Source organism: Watersipora subatra, chromosome 1 (assembly GCF_963576615.1).
Source record: "Watersipora subatra chromosome 1, tzWatSuba1.1, whole genome shotgun sequence".
Taxonomy (NCBI): Eukaryota; Metazoa; Bryozoa; class Gymnolaemata; order Cheilostomatida; family Watersiporidae; genus Watersipora; species Watersipora subatra.
This window is the reverse complement of record NC_088708.1, coordinates 58,001,209-58,023,065: the sequence shown is the minus strand read 5'-3', so window position 1 is coordinate 58,023,065 and position 21,857 is coordinate 58,001,209. Positions and strand designations below refer to the sequence as shown.

The window sequence follows — 21,857 nt, the reverse complement described above, 5'->3', positions numbered from 1 at the left end:
ATATATATTTATATATAATATTTATATATATTTATATATATAGATATTCATTCCTTATATATATATTTATCTATGTATATTTATTTATATATTTTACACATTCGCATTATTCTGTCACTGACAAGTCAGCATATGTGTGTCTACTACAGCATCTGCGAGAATGGAACAGAGGAGTGCAGGGAGAAGAAAGAAGCTAGAGGTGAGCTTTACTAAATAATAGGAAGTATATTTTTATGTGTGATGTGGTATCTGTTAGTTGTTACTTTTCAAATACACTACAGGCATCTTGTTACAGCAATTTATGCGTAATCAGGTCATCAGCTGACAGAGAGTAATGTTTGCGCATGTTTTAATAGTTGATGGCGGCTGGACTGATTGGACTAAATATGAAGCGTGCACACAGACTTGTGGGGATTTTGGAGAAATGATCAGACGCAGGACTTGCACCAATCCTTTGCCATCTTGTAATGGTTTGAGTTGTTCTGGAAACAGCAGTGAGTCTATGCCATGTAACAGAGATGTCGAGTGCCCTGGTAAGTATAAGTGCAATACTAATTAGAGCTAGAAGTAGTTTTCATGTTTTGTAGAAATAAAATATTAACCAATGTTGGAGAGACAGCATATACCTATAGTTTGTAACATACTTGTATATTTTGACCATAACTGGCTACATAAGCTCTACAAATATTAAACAGGCTAGGCCTCAACTGCATATTAACAAGATATAGTGCATATACATGTAAAATAAGTGATTAGTCGTTGTCTTCTCAGAAAACACAGATGAATGTTCATTGATTCAAAAATCTGTTCGAAGAAAAATTGATTATCATTTTTTTACTAATATTTTAGTTACTGGGGGCTGGTGTGAATGGTCCCCATACAGCAACTGCACGAAGGAGTGTGGAACCGGGTTTCAGAGCAGATCGAGAGTATGCGAGTGCCCTCCACCATCTGGCGGAGGGGAGGTATGCAAGGGAGAGCCTGTTGCTGATGACCAATGTGCCATGGATCCTTGTCCAGGTGAGCACTTTTGGAACTTATTTCCAGATTTGTTTCATTTTTTAGTTTCTGTGAGAATTAAAATGTTTAACAGAAATTTAACAACATTTATTTTTAGTGTTATATAGAAGTAATTTTCATGTTTGCATCATTTTGAGAGGGTAAATGAGAATACAGTGAACTCCCATCATATGACATTAATTCATTCCAGTGTTGGCACCTTAATGCGAAAATATCGTATTGAGGGGTATAGAAACCCATAGTAATTATCTAATGCAAATACCCCTTGTGAAGACATCAAAATTTTATATGCATACTGTAAATATTAAAAATTAGTAACAAAATAGTATATTAACCTTAGTAATTATAGTTACCTACAGTAACTTTAGTGTATTTAGGGGTTATGATCTGCTTATGATTCTTACATCCTCCTTTAATGTTGTTATCAACCTTAGGACCCAAGGCTAACCAATTAAAGTTATATATGTAGTTATACTCATATAATGAATTAAAGTTTATAGTAAATATTATATTAAACACTGAAATGTACAATTAGTTTTTACTTTCACTAACTTTTTATTAATTTTCGATTCACTCACGCAATATCAAGCATTTACGAAACTCGAAGAATGCTGAACTGAGCGAGCACGTGAGCCTCATATTTTTTTAGGCAATGTAGGAAAGATGTTGGTGAATAGCATATCGGCATCTTCGTTATTTGTCATCACCAACTGCCAAATTTGAATTTTCAGAGACATTTTTGTTGACGTCATAAGACGAGAAAATGTCTTTTTCGAGGGGATGAAAAAACACTGTGTTCCACATTATAAGGCAAAAAAACCGTAAAACAGGGACGTTTTAACGCTCTGTATACAATGTTTTTGTGCACACACGCTGCTCTAGCTTGGGTGTGAGCAATCTCTTGAAGATCGGTTATAATGTTTGCTTAGTTTACCGCAAGCATAGGCTGTCCGTGTTTTAAGAGCATTGTTGTACGTACAATGTCTCTGTGATCTTGACTGAATACATCGGAGCCCGGTGGCAAGTGAACCTTGACGACTGGAGACATGCCCAGTTGCTGGGAGAAATTTAAGGTTGGATGTCATTCCTGTCACCACTAGCGGACTTGTTTGAAAGTTGAACCTTGACCTGTTGTTTGCAGATCAGAGGAATTCCATCTAGTATGTCCTACATGTGTCAGTAATTTACAAACATCTTCTCCAAATCTATTTTATGGCCAACTATGCACCGCCATATTGACACCGCCATATTGACACCGCCATATTGACACCGCCATATTGACACCGCCATATTGACACCGCCATATTGACACCGCCATATTGACACCGCCATATTGACACCGCCATATTGACACCGCCATATTGACACCGCCATATTGACACCGCCATATTGACACCGCCATATTGACACCGCCATATTGACACCGCCATATTGACACCGCCATATTGACACCGCCATATTGACACCGCCATATTGACACCGCCATATTGACACCGCCATATTGACACCGCCATATTGACACCGCCATATTGACACCGCCATATTGACACCGCCATATTGACAACGCCATATTGACAACGCCATATTGACAACGCCATATTGACAACGCCATATTGACATGCATAGCTTTAAGGGCTGGCAATTAAATGCATGCACATTGTTTTGTGTTTGTGTCAACACACCAATAATATAATAACACAATAATACCATGGATTTATTTGTAGTTGACTGTGTTGTAACCGAGTGGAGTAAGTGGGCTGGATGCTCTGTCACCTGTGATACCGGACTGGAATACTCAAGTCGAGAGGTGCTCAGTGAGCCCCTGTTTGGAGGAGAAGAGTGCCCAGAACCTTTAGAGAGGGATCAGGAATGTGTCCGTGACACTTGCGAAGGTATCAAGTTTAACTTAATCTTTGTCATACTCTTGGGCTATACCTGCAGCCAGCTGCTTTGACCTATCTAAATGAATCTGCTGATTGACTACATAGATATATATGCATATCTACCAATCCATTTGTCGTGCGAGGGACAATGCGAGACAATGGGACAAGCGAGGCAATTATTTTAAGATACTCGATAGTTTTTTGGATAACAGCTTAGGAGCATATTACATAATTACATTGTCATAATCAAACACATGAAAGTCACCCAGCATCACCTTCATATCTGATATATTTAATTTACAAATCTAAAAATGCCTGCATATCTACTGCGTTCATCTCATTGTGTGCTCGTTCATAAGCGCTGCTTGTACCCTCCTTTGCACAGAGCCCAAGTGCAACGAGACCTCGGGATTAGACTACTACTGTCACTCTATGTGCCCCTCGACTTGTGCCCATATAAGAAACCCAGATTTGTGTAACTCTACCGGAGAATGCGCCTTCGGCTGCCATTGCCCTCAGGTATGCAGAGCCATTTACTTCCAAGCTTCACATATAGGCGTGTATCACACCTTTGTTGTTTGGGTGAATACAGACTCGCATGCTATAACTTTTCCTAACTACTTACGTATTTGCTTCTGCGCTTTGATTAGTTTATCACAAAAAACAACGGCTGAGCTGAGGTTTATATTATAATGTGTTAGGGTGAAGTGCTGAATGAAGCTGGTGAATGCGTACATCCATCAGAGTGTGGCTGTGAATTAGAGATATTCATACCTGAAACCGGCCGCTTCACACAGTTGCTTGGAGTTGATGAGGTCTACGATGAACACTGCTATACATGGTAAGACTGACCTTAAACTTTATTGGCAAAATAACTACCGCGAGAAACTACTGTCTTGTCAAACATCTAAGCACAAAGTTAATTCATTCTTATATTTGCTTTGTTTATCAAAACCTTTGTATGCTGCAGCAAATATTCTTATAAAAATACATTGTATTAGGTTCAATTTGTTTCAGAGCCAAAACAACAATAACTGCTTCAAGTACGTAATGATTTTTAGCTGTAAAACAAATGTATAGCATAAAATTATGTGAAAATATAAAAGTTAAAACTCAACTTATGTGTAAAAGTTAAATTAGTAGAGTTATTCTGTAGTTAATAAAAAAGACCATTTATTGTTGCTTCACCTCAAAGTCAAGTAAATAAAAATATAGGCAATGCATAGGTTCAGTGGTAGAATGTATAATAGAGGTATAGGCAATGCATAGGTTCAGTGCTAGAATCGATAATAGAGATATAGGCAATGCATAGGTTCAGTGGTAGAATGGATAATAGAGATATAGGCAATGCATAGGTTCAGTGCTAGAATCGATAATAGAGATATAGGCAATGCATAGGTTCAGTGCTAGAATGGATAATAGAGATATAAGCAATGCATAGGTTCAGTGGTAGAATGGATAATAGAGATATAGGCAATGCATAGGTTCAGTGCTAGAATGAATAATAGAGATATAGGCAATGCATAGGTTCAGTGGTAGAATGGATAATAGAGATATAGGCAATGCATAGGTTCAGTGCTAGAATGGATAATAGAGATATAGGCAATGCATAGGTTCAGTGGTAGAATGGATAATAGAGATATAGGCAATGCATAGGTTCAGTGCTAGAATGGATAATAGAGATATAGGCAATGCATAGGTTCAGTGCTAGAATGGATAATAGAGATATAGGCAATGCATAGGTTCAGTGCTAGAATCGATAATAGAGATATAGGCAATGCATAGGTTCAGTGGTAGAATGGATAATAGAGATATAGGTGGCCCTCATAATGCCTTAATAAGTAGGAACTAAGCTCTTATTTATTTTGTTTAACTTAATCATTATTATAACTATGTCTTGATTTTGCTTAATGTTATATTTCTATTAATTGATGAAATAAAATAAACACACACTTATGTGTATTATAATATTTTGACATTGTTTTGAATTCCTGCTTAGATTTCTTTTTTCTAACACCGTAATGCTTCAGACATTGTTAGACATCATAGATTATATGATATCGCTATATATGCTGATATGGAAATCAGCATATATAGCGAGACAAATATTGGCTCAAATCTGTATGTCGTATGTTGAAAAATTCGCACATGTGGTAAGTCGAAATTAGGTGGTATGCTTAAAAATAGGAGCAAGTTTATGAATTGAGCATGCAATTTTTGGTGCATTTGTTTAGGTAAATGTTAACCTAAATTTGGTTAACATCGACAAAATGCAACTCTATGATAAAAAAGGTTCTTTGTTTTTTTTCTGCTTTTGATCAGAATGAAAAAGAAAACTAATTTTTATTTTGTATTCACTTTTAGTAAGGAACAAGTTCCTGTGATATATCCATGACCTCTCACTAAACTGCTGACTAAAATGCCATAAAGGTATTTTCAGAGCAATCTGTAAACATAATGCAAACTTCAGTATTGGCATTAATATCATCAACTGCCATACTTATAAGCTTTGTTATGATAATGACATAACATAGATAAGGGTAATATAATTTTTTAGTGACAGGCATTGCATTGCATTATAAACATGACATGAACTTATTTTCTATACCTATATACATATGCCGGTATACATATATACATGTATATATATGATGTTCTTTTGACACATTGGGTTTAGCTAAAAAATTGTTTGCAGTTGTAACAAGATGATATTCTGTTAAAACAGATAATAGTATCAATCAAGCACTGTATAATAGACTCGTAGAAGTATTCCTCAAGTAGACAAGTCACTAAGTCAGTTGTGTCTTATTACTATTGGCCGTTACAGCAAATGTGTGCCTTTTGGGGAAGGACACGTGGCAGAGTGTGACTATGATGTTTACTGTAATGGTAATGATCTTGGCTACACCCTCCTCCGGTTGCTAGTGTCCATTTATCTTTTATACCCTCTCATACCTCAACCCTCTGCCTAGTTTATAAGCATCTACATGTATATTGTAATCATTAGCATTGCTTGTACGCTTGTACACTTGCAAGGCTCTAATAACTGACCAATCAGAGTCTACATATGGTCTAAAGGTCGAATGCTCATAATACTATCAATGTATTGAGTATCATAGACATAGACTTGTGGGTTAGAACAAATTACTGCTGTAATTAATGTGGTTTATGGTGATAGGTTTGTCCCAGTTTTTCTAAATTTGTTTGCTTTACGGATGTTTATATATGTTGAGTTTTCCTTTTATATTATTTGGACAATATAGATGTGTAGCACTGAAATACATAGACCATATCCACTGAGTTTTTCGTAAAAAGAAATGCATTAAAAAGCATTTAGTTTGTTTGCGGCAGATTGATAACTCCTGCTCTAATGTGGATATTTACAGAGCTGGGTACCTGGTCATTGTGGACAGAGTGGTCTGAGTGTCCACTATGTTACAAAGGAGTACAGCCTATTATGGTTCAGTACGCTGATTGTCAGTGCTCTTGGGTGCTCACTGACCTATCCAGTCTTAGCTGTAGCTGCGTTAGTGGAAGTTACGTATCGAAGAGAACCAGAACTGACCTCTGCCCAATAGACTTGTGTGAAGGTAGATATACTGTTTCTATATCGAGTACAAATTGGAGTGTCTGGGTGTATATGCTCAAGAGTTCAACAGCTATTAATGTAACATTATATATTCTATGAGTCGCACACTACTATATATTCTGACTAGACATTAGTAGACCAATCAGCTGATAGATATGTGTATTATAAGTAGTTTAATCTAAAGAGGAGACAATCATTTTCAAGTTATGAAAACCTGCAAGATTTTAATGCACTTGAATTCAAGAACTTGCAGATAGCTAGTGCCATGATTGTGAGCTGAGGTTGGCCAGCATGATAGACCATTCTTTCACAGAACCTGACCTTCTCTATGTCACATGACGCTAGACACATAACTCTATCGCATATATATAGTTCTTCTAAAACTAGGCCAAAGATTAAAAGATTGAAAGGATACAAATTATGTTTGTACTTTTGCTCTTGTTAAATGCCTGTTAACACGAGAAGATTCAATATATGTTGCAATGCAATGTAATACAAATATTTAAAATAATTTAAGTATCAAGCATAATATAAATATTAAATGTAACATAAATATTGAATATAATATAAGTATTAAATTTTAAACCTAATATAAATATAAAATACCAGATATAATATCAATATTAAAGAATTAAGGCCACTGTTGAAATTATTTTTATTAAAATTATGTCCTCTTTTACAATCACAACTCATTCTCATCTTTGAGGGAGGCAAAGCCATATTTACGTTTTATCAGTGTTTTACCTCGAGTATAATGATTGGTAAAACACTCGGTAAAACAATGGTAAAAGTACAATAATATTCATACTGGTATGAGATAACATAATTATACATGTAGTTATACTGCCTTGTAACATATATGGAGTTATGACATCTTGTAATGTATATGGAATTATGATACATTGTAATGTATATGAAGTTATGTCTTGTGATGTATACAGTGTTATGATATTTTGTAACGTATATGGAGCTATGATAGTTTGTAATTTGTTTGGAGTTATGATATCTTGTAAGGTAATGTGTTGTTACTCTCTCTATATTGCATTGTAGAAGACTGTGAGTACGCCGACTGGAGTGACTGGTCTAACTGTTCAGCACTTTGTGGCAGCGGAGAACAGAGCAGGTCAAGGGAGGCATACTTCCCAGTTACATCTAGTGGAAAGGAGTGTGACGCGCAGTATGTTGAGACTCTACCATGCAAGCTAGAAGAGTGCATAGGTGAGATCGAGCACATATTTTATTTTCTAGCTACAGTCAAACCTCTTCTTACAAAAGAACCAATTTACTAATTTTTTAACTTTCGGTATGAAATGTCAACAAATATGTTACTTTACGACCAAAGTAATTTCCACCATACCGGTATAACATACAAAGTTTTTCAAAGCATCTCAGTTTTGTAAACAAAAGTAAAAAAAACTGTTGAAAATTAATAAGCAAACGCTGCCAGATATAAACAATCATAAAATAACAGGAGCCAGTTAGTTTAAATGTGACTTATTATAAGTTAGTGTAGGTTGGTGTAAGTTAGTGTAAGTTGAAGTAAGTTACTTCATACAACTTTTAGCTCTGAACCTACTGAACCCTGAGCCCACAGCCTTCATTTGCTGGTTTCTATGAAAAACTAACCGCAAAAACATTGTTATCATTTATTACTGTAGTTTTTTCATTTAGTTTATTTTCTCTTTGATCTTTTGTTTAGTTTTGCAAGACGATCCTGTTTTAATGCTACACGGTGTTCTCTGCAGTATTTATGAAGGAATTATCATGGATTGTTAGACTGTGAAATGAATTTAAAAAGTTACGGTGTATTCTTAGAGGAATACTTGTTCCAATGTACGACATTTTTACCACATGGAACAGGACTAAACAATTAACTCTGCATGTAGAGGTTTGATGGCGCCAGAGAGCAACGCTTGTTACACTCATTCCTAGTGTGAGAACATAAACACTAGGTATGAGCTATCATTACCCTATCAGTTACCATTTATTACTCATGTGCTGCCTCATAATTTTATTTTTAATGACGATCAATTATCTAAATTCATATAAAATTGAATATTCAGAGTTGAATCAAACATAATATATAATGAAGCCTTGAGACAGCGCTTTACTGCAATAGATCTATCAACCTACCAACTCATGGAGTTACCCTCTATTAAGCTTTCCAATAATTGTGATAGTATTCCACTAGTTGCAGCAGGCTATGTACTATATAATATGTAGTTTATCACAACAAAGCAGCTATTTCAATCTAAATCTCTTTTGCTTTGTTGAAATCACATCATAGTCCAGTTAATTATCAAAATGTTAAACAATGATGTTGTTGCACTTTTCAGATAAAAACTGTACAGACAACCGTATCTGGTCTAACTGTTCACAACCGTGTCCACGGACATGTTCTGCAATGAGCAGTTTTACAGCCTGTGTTGATGTGAGCTCAGATGATTGCATTCCATCTTGTGTCTGCAAGGATGACATGATTGAACAAGATGGTGAGACTTGATTTCACCCTTGCCATACTCGGTCGCTCCTCTATGTACTTCAAAGTCTTCAAATTTCTCTGCAACTTTAAGTGTCTAAGACAGATATGATTGTTGATTTCTCTTGAAGGAGAATATTTTAAAATATTTAGAGAATTATTTTTCTTTATTAAAATGCCGAGTTGATAAACTCGAGCAAATAGAGAGAAAGTGATGGAAGTAACAAAGTCGACTGTGAAGGATTTAGCAGTGTGGGTTTGAATATCATCTAGCAAGGGTGCACATCCTGCTTCCTGTGGTTTCAACACGACTCTCAAAATTCATAGTTTGTTGTCTGAAATTAAGAATAATGCTTTGTGATCATGATTAGTTTAAAAAAATATTATTTTGCGGTATGAAAGATTATAGTAAGATGATTATATTTAGTGCAAATTCTGATGAATGCAAGTCAAATCTTTTTAATACAGTTGCTCCGCAAACTTATGTACAGTTGTTTTGCAAACTGGTTATGTATAATTGTTATACAGACAAATTTTAATAATACAAGCCATAAGGTAGCAGTAAGCTCGTAGCCATTGAGCTTGGTCTGCTGAGCGTCTATATGTGTGCCTTCTTTTAGGCATTTTCGAAATTTAATATGAGGTATAATAGGATATGATGTTTACTTATCTAAACTTTTACATTTGTGATTAAAAAGAGGATATAATATTGCTGCTGTTATGAGTCACAGATAACTATATTAACACCCTGTTATGAATCACAGGTAACTATATTAACACCCTGTTATGAGTCACAGGTAACTATATTAACACCCTGTCATTTCCAGGCTGATAAATTATCACTTCTGTATGTGTCAGCCACATGTAAGGTATCACTTTGTAGCTTTTTGTGAAAATCAGTCACAACTTGGCACTCGTTTTTAGATTCCTTGGAAGCCAAGACATTTCTAAACATGAAGAGCTCAACACCTTTATGTCTAGATTATTTTTAGTAAAACCAAATTGTTGCAATTGTTGAATTCTATCAGTAAGCACTTTTTCACCCTAAAGCTAATAGATTTAACATCTTTTCTCATTCAGGGGAATGTGTTAAACCTGATGAATGTCGATGTACAGTTGCTGTAAGTTTAGCTAATGGCACGATAGTGACGGTGATGAAGGAGCCAGGGGAGCAGTGGACTGACAAGTGCAATAACTGGTATGGATATTGCCTTTGATACCAAAAGCATTGCTAAAACTTCTCCAGTACTTACAGTTTGTTGAACAATTATGTTGTTTTATCTCATCTAATTTTCGTTTGAGTCTCTACCTTATATCTTTTGTACAGTCATTATACATGATTTCATGGTTGAAATATCACATGATGCCATGTAACAGTTGATAAGCATTCAGCTGCATTAGCCAATTATTCACCATTATATTATATCGTATTAAATTATATTACATTGCGTTGTGTTTTGTCATGTTGTTTTATATTATATGCCTTATATTGCTAATCTATAACTTTGGGTTCCCATATCATATAACCTTTGAAGTGAACTTTGATGAATCTAAAAGCATAGTTTTATTATCATTATTACTTTTATTGTGCAAGTTATTATGTTTAAGGATTCTCATCGATGCTCGGCTATGAAAGCCAGCAAATAGTGAATTGTTTCACAACAAGTTTGTGGTGATTCACTACTTGTCTCTGGTGCTCAACTCAATTCAACTACTATAATTATAGCTAAACTATATCTTACTTTAAAATTACAATCTTACTAAAAACTATAAAATTATAGCTAAATAGCCAAACTACATCCATCATAGAATATAAACCAGTTTTATGTTGTGCTTTAGGACAACTAATGCAAATAGTTCAGTTGGTTCATCTACACCGTATCTTAAAGTATGAGTCTAGATGAGGTGGCCAGTATCAGCTGCTCTTGCTATCCTACCACCATTGGAAAAACATAAATTGATTTTTTTTAAAAACTATTCTCAAAAACTCTAAAAAACTCAACTTCTAAAAATGATATAATCCTGTGTCGAATCAATTAATTTGAATAACTGTCAATCATGTCAAGGGAAGACAATTCCACAAAAGATTAAAATAAGAAAGTTAAAACAACAATAGAGCATTCATACCAGTTACCATTTGTACCAATTATACCAGTTTGACTATTTCTAAGAGGGTTGTTTTCTTACTTTTCCTGTATGTACATGTGCATATTTACATTTATGTTTATGAGCCACTAAAAAGAACTGAAATGTGTTTATGACTGTCAGAGTTGCTATTGTTTGCAGCACCTGTGAGGCAGGGAAAGAGATATGCAGCCATGATGAGTGTGAACACTGGTCCAACTGGTCACCATACAGCAACTGCAGTAGTACTTGTGGGGACGGAGTGAGGACAGTCACCAGATACTGTGTTAATGAAAACAAACAAGATGAATACGAAGGCTGTCCTGGCAATGCAAACAAAGCATTTGAGTGCATACTCCCAGAATGCCCAGGTATAATTATTTTACTTGAATACTTTTTTGATATCGCCATGGTTTGTTGGTAATCTGTGATGTTACTAACATTATTTGTCATGCCTATAGCTTGTTGTGCTCTCTCCTTCACTCTCTTGTCTCCGTCTCACTATTGTTTTCTGTGTCTCTTTCTTACTCTCTCTGCATTAGCATATTACCCGGTCTTACTCTGCCTCCACAATATAGCAGTGTAGTCATGTTGGTCTGGGTGAAATAATATGCTAGAGATAACTTGAGGATATGAAATTCTGAAGCAACTTTTTGTCTAGCTTTAGTGCTACTTGTACAAGCACATCACACGTAAGACATACTATATTTGGTATTCTGAATTTGCGTCTTACCTGTTGCAGCATTTACATAAAAATCTAATAGAATTGATAAAATGTGTTTGCAGCTTCTTTCCAAGTAAACTGTTTCTCTTGCAGTTGAGTGTGAGCTTGGCGAGTGGGGTGATTGGTCTAACTGCTCCAAGACCTGTGGAACTGGCTCTAAGAGCAGAATGAGGTTCGGCAACGCAACGCTTGAAGAGTGCAAGACGCTTATGGATACAGACACTCAGCCATGTGGCACTGAAAACTGCACTGATGGTAGGAGAAACTTGTGACAGCCTGTCAGTGTCACTTTTTGTTTTTTTTTTATTAGATGAGCTAGGCCGTTGTTAACTCGGTGCAATGTTTTTAGGGAGTGTTGATACAAGCTTGTAATCATTAGAATGAGTGGCCATTTAAGGAATAAATATTGGAGAATACTCTAGGTTTACCTATAAACATTGCAACCTACTGTATTTTCAATAGTGCAATAAAACAAAAGTAATGATAACTTTAGAAACCCTTTTTTAGCAGTTCTAAAAGATTGTTTTTTATTAAGATAGCCTGTTTATGCGGTTTTGTAGTGTGTGAACAAGATACGGAAATAAATGCTTGCTCTAATGCCTGCAACAGTACCTGCAAGGAAAGGAGTCTCGACTCTTGTGTTGAACCTGACGAGTGTGAGATGGGCTGCAAATGCAAGGATGATATGGTATGGACCAATTGTAGTTGTCTATAGAATGAGGCATCTAAACTTTCTCATGGTTATTTATTTTAGTGATACCCTCTAGTTAGTAGTACTACGATTAATCATAAAAGCCATTTATAATAACAGTGGTGTTTATAAACCAGCCATGTTTATAAATTTTACAAATACGAGCAAGTGCACAGAACTGTCAGGATATTGATTGAGTTTCATAGAGCAACTACCATCAAATGTATTTGCTAGAACAACTATGAAATGTTTTCTGAAACTACTCAATGGCTCAAACCTGTCTTACAGTTGCTGCAGGATGGAGTGTGTGTACCAGTCTCCGAGTGCGACTGCTACTGGGACTCTGCTCGGTTCCTTGGTGCTACTCAGCCAACTTACCCAAATGGCACCAAGAGGTTCCGCTTTGAAGATGGAGAAGAGTTTAAATTTGAATGTAACACATGGTAGGTAGTTGTCTATCCTTGTCACACATTTGCAAAATCATAACTACAAACAACATTTTACAAGCCACTTGTCAAATGTCTTCCATTTACAGCCAACTTTTACTTTTTGCTGCAACTTTGACCTAGAATGTCCACTGAAGGTACATACCTTTTATCTCACCTTGCCATGGTGCTGTAAAGTATAGCAAGGTGAGATGAATGTATTCGTACTGCTGTTAACTGTTCAAAACACTCGGTGGAGGAATACCACTACTTTAGCCAATCTTTGGCGGCATCAACACAAACACAGTTGTATACAGGGCATTTTACCAAAATAAATATTTGTCTAGGTCAGGTTTGGGACTTGCTGACTATAATTATTTGTTCCACTCATCAAAATGTTTTTTTTTACAGCACATGTGAAAATGGCCTCTTCTACTGTACAGAGGATTTGTGTGCCATTGATTGTATTTTGGATGACTTCGTTCTTGGAAATTGCTCAGAGAGTTGCGGACCAGGTGTTGCAGTCGATGAAGCACCTATACTCCAGGAACCGAGCAGCGGAGGTCAGCCGTGCTTCCCAATAAATAAAACTCGAGAGTGCAACCTCGGACCTTGTGGTGAGTACGATCTTGGTGAAGAGTTGACTCAGTTGTACATAACGACAGATGATTGTCAAAGATTTGAGCTCTGCATTTTGTTTTTTAAAATCAGTTTTCTCCTGTCCATAAGATCTAGAAACGTGGACTTAGACAAACTTACATCTGTATTTGCGTGTTTCTACAACAAAGTAGCAACAAGAGCATTTTTGCTGAAAACTTATTTATTTAATTTAGTTTTATATATACTTTGCAACTATTAGTTTTTATATATTTATATAATGCATGTTGAATGCTACATGTTACTACCTGAAGTATTTATCATTATGCTTTGATCTCTGGGATGAATTTAACAAATTACAATGTATTCTTGGAAGAATATTTGCTTCAACATACAACGGTTTCAACATAGGAAACAAACATCAGCAAGAATTAACTTTATATGTCAAAGTTGAATTGTAGAGTGTGTACTTGTCTAATTGTTTTGAGAAAGGGCTGTTTACCTGTATTCTCTCAGTCTGTTGTTAATTTATTCAATTCCTGACTAGTATATTTGTCAGTTGTTATTCTGCACTTGTGGCAGTCTGTCAAATGTTTAGCAGTTTTTTGAAATTTTGCATTGCAACAAGTCAAAAGGATTAAGTTTATAGTTTGAGTATATTTTCATCTGCTATCAACTCTTTAGATAAGGTGTTAAAGTTGAACAGCTCAAGATGTCCTACAGTATAATAGTATTTACACTTTTAGTTAGTTATATACCTTTGCTCATCTATTCTGAGCTGCACAGAGTTCATAGCCTCATGCATTCATTCATAGAGTGTGAAGATAATGAAGTATACAGTGTGAATGCCGGGTGCGAGCACTGGTGCAGCGGGCTGAACGGAAGTCCTGGCAATGCTAACAACTGTTTGCCGGTAGAGCCAGGTTGTCACTGCGTGGCTGGCACTTACAGAGACTCCACTGGCAAGTGTGTGCCTATGGAGGACTGTGGATGTCTTGTAACTTCATCTGGAGAAATTAAAACGGTACGAATACTATGTTCTGTATAATATGGTTTAAAGCTGGTATCCATTAAACTTTTAACCTATCTGAAATTTGAGTATGTTCAATGTGAGCCTGTGTAGAATTCATTCATACCTACTTTCATGTAATTTACTCTAACCTAAAATTCAGAGCGATGTTTTTAAATTTTGAAAGCATCATGCAAGATCTATAACATAATTTTGCTCAGAGAGCAACTCTAAAAACATCTACAGTGGTTGTACAAGATTGTGTGAAAAATAGTTAACCAGGTCAGTTTATAGGAAGCTAGTTTTCTGATGTATTTGTAAAAGATTCACAGCAATTTTTCATATGTAATGAGGTAATTCTATGAGTCGTTGTTTTCCAGACAAGGTGAATTAAAGCATAATTTAAAGCGGCTAACTCAACCACCATTCTTTTTTGAGAAGCCACAGTTACAGCATGTGTTGTACCACTGGCGTGGATTTCTATACAAATATTTGTCTGTCTTTGCTCAAGGTATCGTGAATATGTTTGCAACAGACCACAGCTTGAAGAAAATAACTACATATCTATTTTTGTTAAGGCCATTTTTGTGACCTCGTTTTGGAGTTGTGTCAAAGCGTTCATAATAGTTGAAAAAATGGATAATTTTTTGTCAAGAGTAGTTATGGGAAAATCACACGTTGTACTACTCATAGCCTAAAAGAATATTTCTACTTTGAAAGTACTTGGTTTATGAATTTCTTTTTCAAACAAACTGAAAGTAAGTTTTCTGGTTTTGTGACAAACAAAAGCAACTTAAACTTCTATGAACAGAGTACTTAAGTCCTTTAAAGTATAAAATAACGGTATAAAAAGACACATTTTAAGATGGTTACCATATCTGTGGTCAGTTTACCTCAATGTAATGAGAATAGGCAATAGTTGCTCGAGACAGTATACAAAGATTTGTTGTCATGTGAAATATCTTCTGTGAAACTGGTTGTTGAGATTAGTTTATGGTAACAGGTGGGTGAGAACTGGACCTCTTCTGAAGATGAATGCACAGTTTGTGAATGCCAGCTAGGCAAGTACCAGCCAATCTGCACTCCTAAATGTACAGAGATTCAGGTAGTGGATGATATGCATCATCTTGAGAAAGTGGAAGGAGAGTGCTGCCTTAGGAAGGTACCAAATACAGGTAAGTTCGCATCTGATGAGATATAAGTGATCTATGCATACAAAGGCATCCATGCATTCATCCGATCTATGCATACTCGTAGCAGGTGACAAGAGGGGACAATTTTATAAAAATTATAATGCTAAAACAGTTGATATTTATGAAACAAACGAAGATAAGATAAAATAACATAATTGTTCAGCAAACTGTAACTACTGGAGAAATTTTAGAAATACTTTTGGGATTAGAGACAATATTAGATGCAATATATGTCGTTGCATATTCGTACTAGTTATTGCCCTTGTCCATCTATATATGTATATATACCGTTTACATGGCTTACCCTGGTGGTACTGAAATGCAATATTTTGTTTGTTATTTATTCTAAATGTAAATGATAGACTTGACTCCTTCGATATGTTTTCTACTTGAAAGTCTGTTGAAGTCTCTGCTTGAAAAAAGCGGTTTGCATACCTTCATTGTCTGGTACAAATTGGAGTTAGTGTCTTTTTCTTGGTGATATGATATGCTGGCCAGGACATTAACAAAAAATGGTTTATGGTAATTTATTTGCACAATTCAAAATCAAAAGTTCCACGATAAACTCGCTAGTTTTAGATTTGTACGAGAAATTATAATAGGCTTATTCAAACTCCCTGCTATAGTTTGGTTAGCCGAATGGTTTAATACTTAGCGAAGTTTTAGAGAAGAAACTGGAGAGACATATTTTTTCAAGCTTTTTTGGTTTGACAAATTTTGAAAAAGTTTCAAAATCTGTTCTCAAAGTTAGCCTGTTAGAAATGGGATCAGAATTTTGTTAACACTTTATTTCAAAGGCTCAACTCGGCTTCAATGGCAATATCATATAATATCATGTGATTATTTTAGTGTCTTCATGTAAACTGGTGACAAGGCTAGACCATATCAACGACACGGATGAGTGTGTATCCGACTATCCAATCATGCTTACCTGGTGCCAGGGCACATGCGGCACATTTAAGGATGAACCTAGACTTTCTTCGTCGCCTCTTGAACCTCACGGTTCTAATGACTGTCGATGCTGCAACGGAGTAGTAGGTGAGATCTTAGGCAGCACATTGATTATTAGCAAAGGTTAGGTGAGGTTACAATGCTATAGGAGATGCTGAAAATTTGGAAATGTCTCATTTTTGACATTTTAGCTCGTTCTATGTCATTGGCTCATGGTGAATTGTTGTTAACATTTGATTAGACAGGAATCTTGACAGGTATGAAAAATGAATAGGAATTGCTATTTGGTAGATTACAGACATTGTGGGAGTTACGAATTAGTAGGTTACAGACATCGTGGGAATTACTATTTGGTAGGTTACAGACATCGTGGGAATTACTATTTGGTAGGTTACAGACATCGAGAGAATTACTATTTGGTAGGTTACAGACATCGTGGGAATTACTATTCGGTAGGTTACAGACATGGGAATTGCTATTTGGTAGGTTACAGACATCGTGGGAATTAATTGACAACTAAAAGATAACATCATGAGTATCAATTTGACTCCATAAACTGTGTTTTGGTTACATATTTGAAAAGTTCAATTCTAAAACATGAAAAGTTATTAAAAGATTTACCCATTTCATCAAATCTGCTAACGCTTTCTCGTTAAGGCGCGCCGAATCCAGTGGATGTGACATGCAAAGGCGGAGTTAAACGAATACAATTCTACCACGAGTACATCCGTTGCTCATGTGATAAATGTGAGTCAGCAGAGCCTTCGGAAATTGGGGGAGATAATCTTGTCATCATAGGCTAGGTCCTATGATTTATCCAAGTTGAATATTAATTTAGAATAATATTAAGTAGACCATATTTTTGATCAATATTATTACGTAGTTTGTGTATTCTTGTATTACATATTACTTATTACTAGTTAGAGCTGAGATACTGATGCTCAAAGCAAACGATGTGCTCAGTTGGAAGGCATATTTATGTTACATTTTCTCTCTGAACTTTATGCTTATAACTACTGGAACAGAGCATTTGATGATGCATTGCTTGCGAACACCTTGCCTGTTATGACATTCTTGACCTCTACAAATGGTTTGTCTAGGGCCACCTCAACTACTCACTTTATCCTCATAGTTTAGTAGGGACTACTAGTCAACCAAACAGTTCTATTTGAAGGCTAATGCATCCATATGGCATATTATACTGTTTTTTATGTAGACAGATTTCATTTTCATTTATGCGCTTTTGTTATAAATTTAAGCTGAGCCAGCTCGGCTGCATTTGTTATGGATTGTCATAAATTGTGGCTTGGTGAAGTTAATGCTGATAATGTAGCCGCCTGTTCCTTTCAGTTCATCATTAATATACTGAATGACATAGCAACATCGGTGTTGTTTTCTTTATTATTATATTATACTAGAAATTCCAATGTCATACAGCAAACCAAGCGACCAAAGAGATATTGGAAAAAAAGAAAGGGTACTGATGGTTGAGAAATGCAATATTAGCAGTCAAATGGCACTGCAGTGCAATAGGATAACTGCAATGGTAGCTGTAATGTACTGGGTGTGGGTGTTATTATATACAAAAAATAGCAATAATGAAAGGAAAAGATTATATGTTTATATCTCTCCCCCTGCAATAGGAGAAATGCAATATTGGCCATTATTAGAAGTAAAATGCACTGATATTATTAGAATAACCAATATTATTAATATAGTAACAATATAAAACCAATACACAATTTTGTTTACATTTAAAAACGTCATAGTTTTTATAATCTCATAAGTATAATCTCATAATCTTAAAATCTCATAAGAATCGTTAGAAAAAAAATATCATTGTCATTTCCTTTACTTACACTGCGTTGTACATCAGTTAGAATACCAAAGTACTCAGGAGTCTAAAATGTCAGTTACTTTGAAATCGGCAAAAATGGAACGATTTCAGTACTCCTACGTTAATTACAGAAACCTTCGATAATGCTATAGACTGGTGAAATGTGCACGTTATTTTTTCGTGAAATGCGCACAACTGTATCGTTCTATTCTCTGTCGCTTGGCGTTTCAATTTCCGGTTTTAACTTTTATTAAACCAAGCTTTTCAAGCGTTTTGTGGCGATTTTCATCCAAATTAATCTGTCTATTTGTGTATAATCCGATCAGATGGGTAAGTTTTAAGATAATGCCGACGGTTTACAAAGACTTGGTAACATATTTAAATAGGCTTAAATGCGTTTTGTATCGTTATTATACTTTAACGACTTTACAAAACGATGGTGAAATTTGTTGATGAAATTTCTAGACAAGGGTTCGTCTCATTGTTGATGATTAATTTTCGTAAGTTGTGTGCACATGCATTTATCATAAAAACTCTCATACTTCGCTTCCGCTCGTTTGTTCGTGGGATAATATTTTAAAAGAAAAGTATATTTGCATGCACACATTTGCTAAAGAAAACTAGTTAGAATATGTCATTGATCTCTATTGATGAATTCATGAGAGGATTCCAACAAGTAAAATGATATGCACCTCCAGATCAAGCAATCTTGTACATTTGAAACCCACCCATATGAAAGCATACAGCAGAGCTGACACAAGACAGTTCTACAAAACCCTAGAGGTTACACATAATTTGTCCTTAGTTGTAAACATAAACAAAGTAGACCATTCGCGGGTTCACTGTCAAGTCAACAAAGTGAGAAATACGCAATTGATATACGAACACCAAGTGTTTGTGTACACCCATAAAATTCTTTATCAAAATGCTAGTTAGCCTTAAAAGGAGACTGTATGATCTGCCAAAAAATCTAGTTGACCAATAGCATTGTTCACTTAATCAAGAGCCACACTGATAGAGACTGATACTTGCATTACTGCTAAACTCTGAACATGTCATATTTTGCTCATAGATATCAAAGGATTGAAACAATAGTAAAGGCAGCCCAACATTATTTAATTTGAAAGATTAAATACATGTACATTACTCAAGAGTCAAATGTATATTTAATCTTTTAAATAAAATTTTAAATTCACATTAAATACACACCCACACTTTAACCAGCGCTACCCTGATAACTCTTAAACAGGAAGAAATATTAGTTGCATACTCTGAACAAAATATGTCACATGCTCACTGGAAATGGCTCTTTGTCAGTACAACTGTATTTACCCAGAATAGACTAGAATTCTGAATGGAAAGTATGATAGGTAAACAAGCAAGCAACAGCCTTTTCTTCTAGAGTGCATTTCCATGAACAAGGAAGGAGTTCTATTGGTTGCAGACTAACTTCTGCCTGAATTCAGCTACTTGACAGAAATGAGACGCAAAAAATATGCTTCGGCTATTTTAAATAGGTAACCATAAAAGAATAAAGGCATGCGTACAAAGAGAACAACATTAAGATAATGAGATGAACTAGAGTTAAAATATGAAGGATCTGCAGCGGATGATAAAATAGCCATTCAAAGCTAACTTATTCAACTGTTATACATGTAGCATATAAAGATAGCCTAAAATTTATTTCTTATGTTCACTAATCTGTTTACAAAGTTAAATTAAACTATAACCGTACAATCTGAATAATCTGAAATAATCTGAATAATGAAGGCTGAGCATGAATTGTGTCAGTAATGCAGGGTTATGGCTGTATACAGGTTATGATAACTCCTAACAAACAGCAGACTTCATCAGTAACAACTGTTGAACCAAGAACGTCATAATGTTAAATGATGCTATTAAGACTTTTGTACCAATGGTAATATTAAGTACACACAACGTAGGACTTGAATCTAGGTTGGTACACAGCATCATTTATCTTCTATCTATATATATATTTTTCAAAGTTGGTCGTATGTCTTTTGTAGGTGCATCCAGCTATAACTATAGTGCACGCTGATTATTTTACCCATGTGGCTCCGCAATACAATGCCCCTGTTAAGAAATTTTTTTCGTAAGGTTCGATTATTATATTTGGGGTCAAGACCAATTCTTCTCACGCGGACAATTATATTCTCTCCGTATCGTTGTTCAAAGTTTTGATGGATAGCTTCTGGTGGAGCCGTAACCTTTTTTATGCGCACTTTTATGCAAGAATTGTTATTATTAATTCTACATATTCAAGATTTTTATTTTGTTTTCTCAGTTCGTATTAATTGTATCATTACCGAATCATCGTATATTGTAATTGTAGCAAAACCGACTTAACTTAGCTATTACTTGCTAATTATTTCACATTTACATCTAAACCTTTTTATAGTCGTTTTACTTTTTTTTATTTGATCTGCACGAAACAGTTTCCTTGTGATATGAAGTTTGAAAGTTAGAATGGCAAATGTTGTTATATGTTAAATACAAATAAATTTTTTGACCAGACATTTTTTATTACCCGGGCAACGCCAGGTAACACAGCTAATTTATATATATATATGTATACATAAATGAACGTCATAACATTTATACATAACATTTACGTAGATGTAAACGAACTTGGACAAATACGCAGATTTTCAGTTATTACATGAAATTTTGCGGGTGTGTAATGCACAAAACATCTACTTAGTGATTTCACTAAAATGAGCCTGTAATAACCTACCTTGCAACCAAACGGATATAATTGTTGTCAGTTAATGCTAGAAATTTGAGCTACAACAGTTAAAAAATCTCACAAACACTAAGAATTTAATAAAAGCTTATCACGCCTTCACATATCGAAACAGGCAGACTTGGCATATAAACAGACTGCACCAACAGAATTGACACTAATGTAAATGAAAAAACTTTGTATTATATGAAAACACTTGGCATTAAATGCACACAAAGACTTGAAAATACATAAAAATATTTAGCACTACCTGATGTCACAATCTACGCTGTGCCCTTACTGATATGCCTCGTCTCTTGAAAAGTGTTTGTACAAAAAATTAAAAACATCGCTTGCATTATGACAAAAATGGCTGACATTTGCAGAAGAGGCTTTGCAATACTGCTTAGTTAGAATAAATTCGTGTTCAAGATGGTGAGAGGAAGGGTAACCAAAAGCATTTGCCAACACATTCAGCATGCAGGTAACTACGTGTATATGAGAACTATGCAGCCTCAACAATGACATTTTGCCTGACTCCAAACAGAGCAGGCTGGATGGCGTATTCAATCAGTGAAAACTGCTCCATGCA

The 21,857-nt window shown here is 35.3% G+C and overlaps 1 protein-coding gene across 1 annotated transcript; it reads left to right on the top strand.

The window, feature by feature from the left end:
- Nucleotides 1-132: 132 nt before the first annotated feature.
- LOC137389519 (SCO-spondin-like) lies at nucleotides 133-15,742 on the top strand. The gene is made up of 17 exons (XM_068075552.1): nucleotides 133-199; nucleotides 357-533; nucleotides 850-1,020; nucleotides 2,745-2,912; nucleotides 3,289-3,422; nucleotides 3,605-3,744; nucleotides 5,731-5,792; nucleotides 7,543-7,710; nucleotides 8,829-8,984; nucleotides 10,052-10,169; nucleotides 11,258-11,466; nucleotides 11,913-12,074; nucleotides 12,380-12,507; nucleotides 12,799-12,953; nucleotides 13,347-13,552; nucleotides 14,348-14,556; nucleotides 15,545-15,742. The coding sequence occupies exons 1-17, from the start codon at nucleotides 133-135 to the stop codon at nucleotides 15,740-15,742; spliced, it is 2,628 nt and encodes an 875-aa protein (XP_067931653.1).
- Nucleotides 15,743-21,857: the final 6,115 nt, after the last annotated feature.

Bases quoted from the DNA above. Each gene is read 5' to 3' on its own strand.
- LOC137389519 (XM_068075552.1), top strand. From the start codon at position 133: ATGTGTGTCTACTACAGCATCTGCGAGAATGGAACAGAGGAGTGCAGG. The intron at 3,745-5,730 runs GTAAGACTGACC...TGGCCGTTACAG, and splicing joins GATGAACACTGCTATACATG to CAAATGTGTGCCTTTTGGGG. The intron at 5,793-7,542 runs GTAATGATCTTG...ATTGCATTGTAG, and splicing joins CTATGATGTTTACTGTAATG to AAGACTGTGAGTACGCCGAC.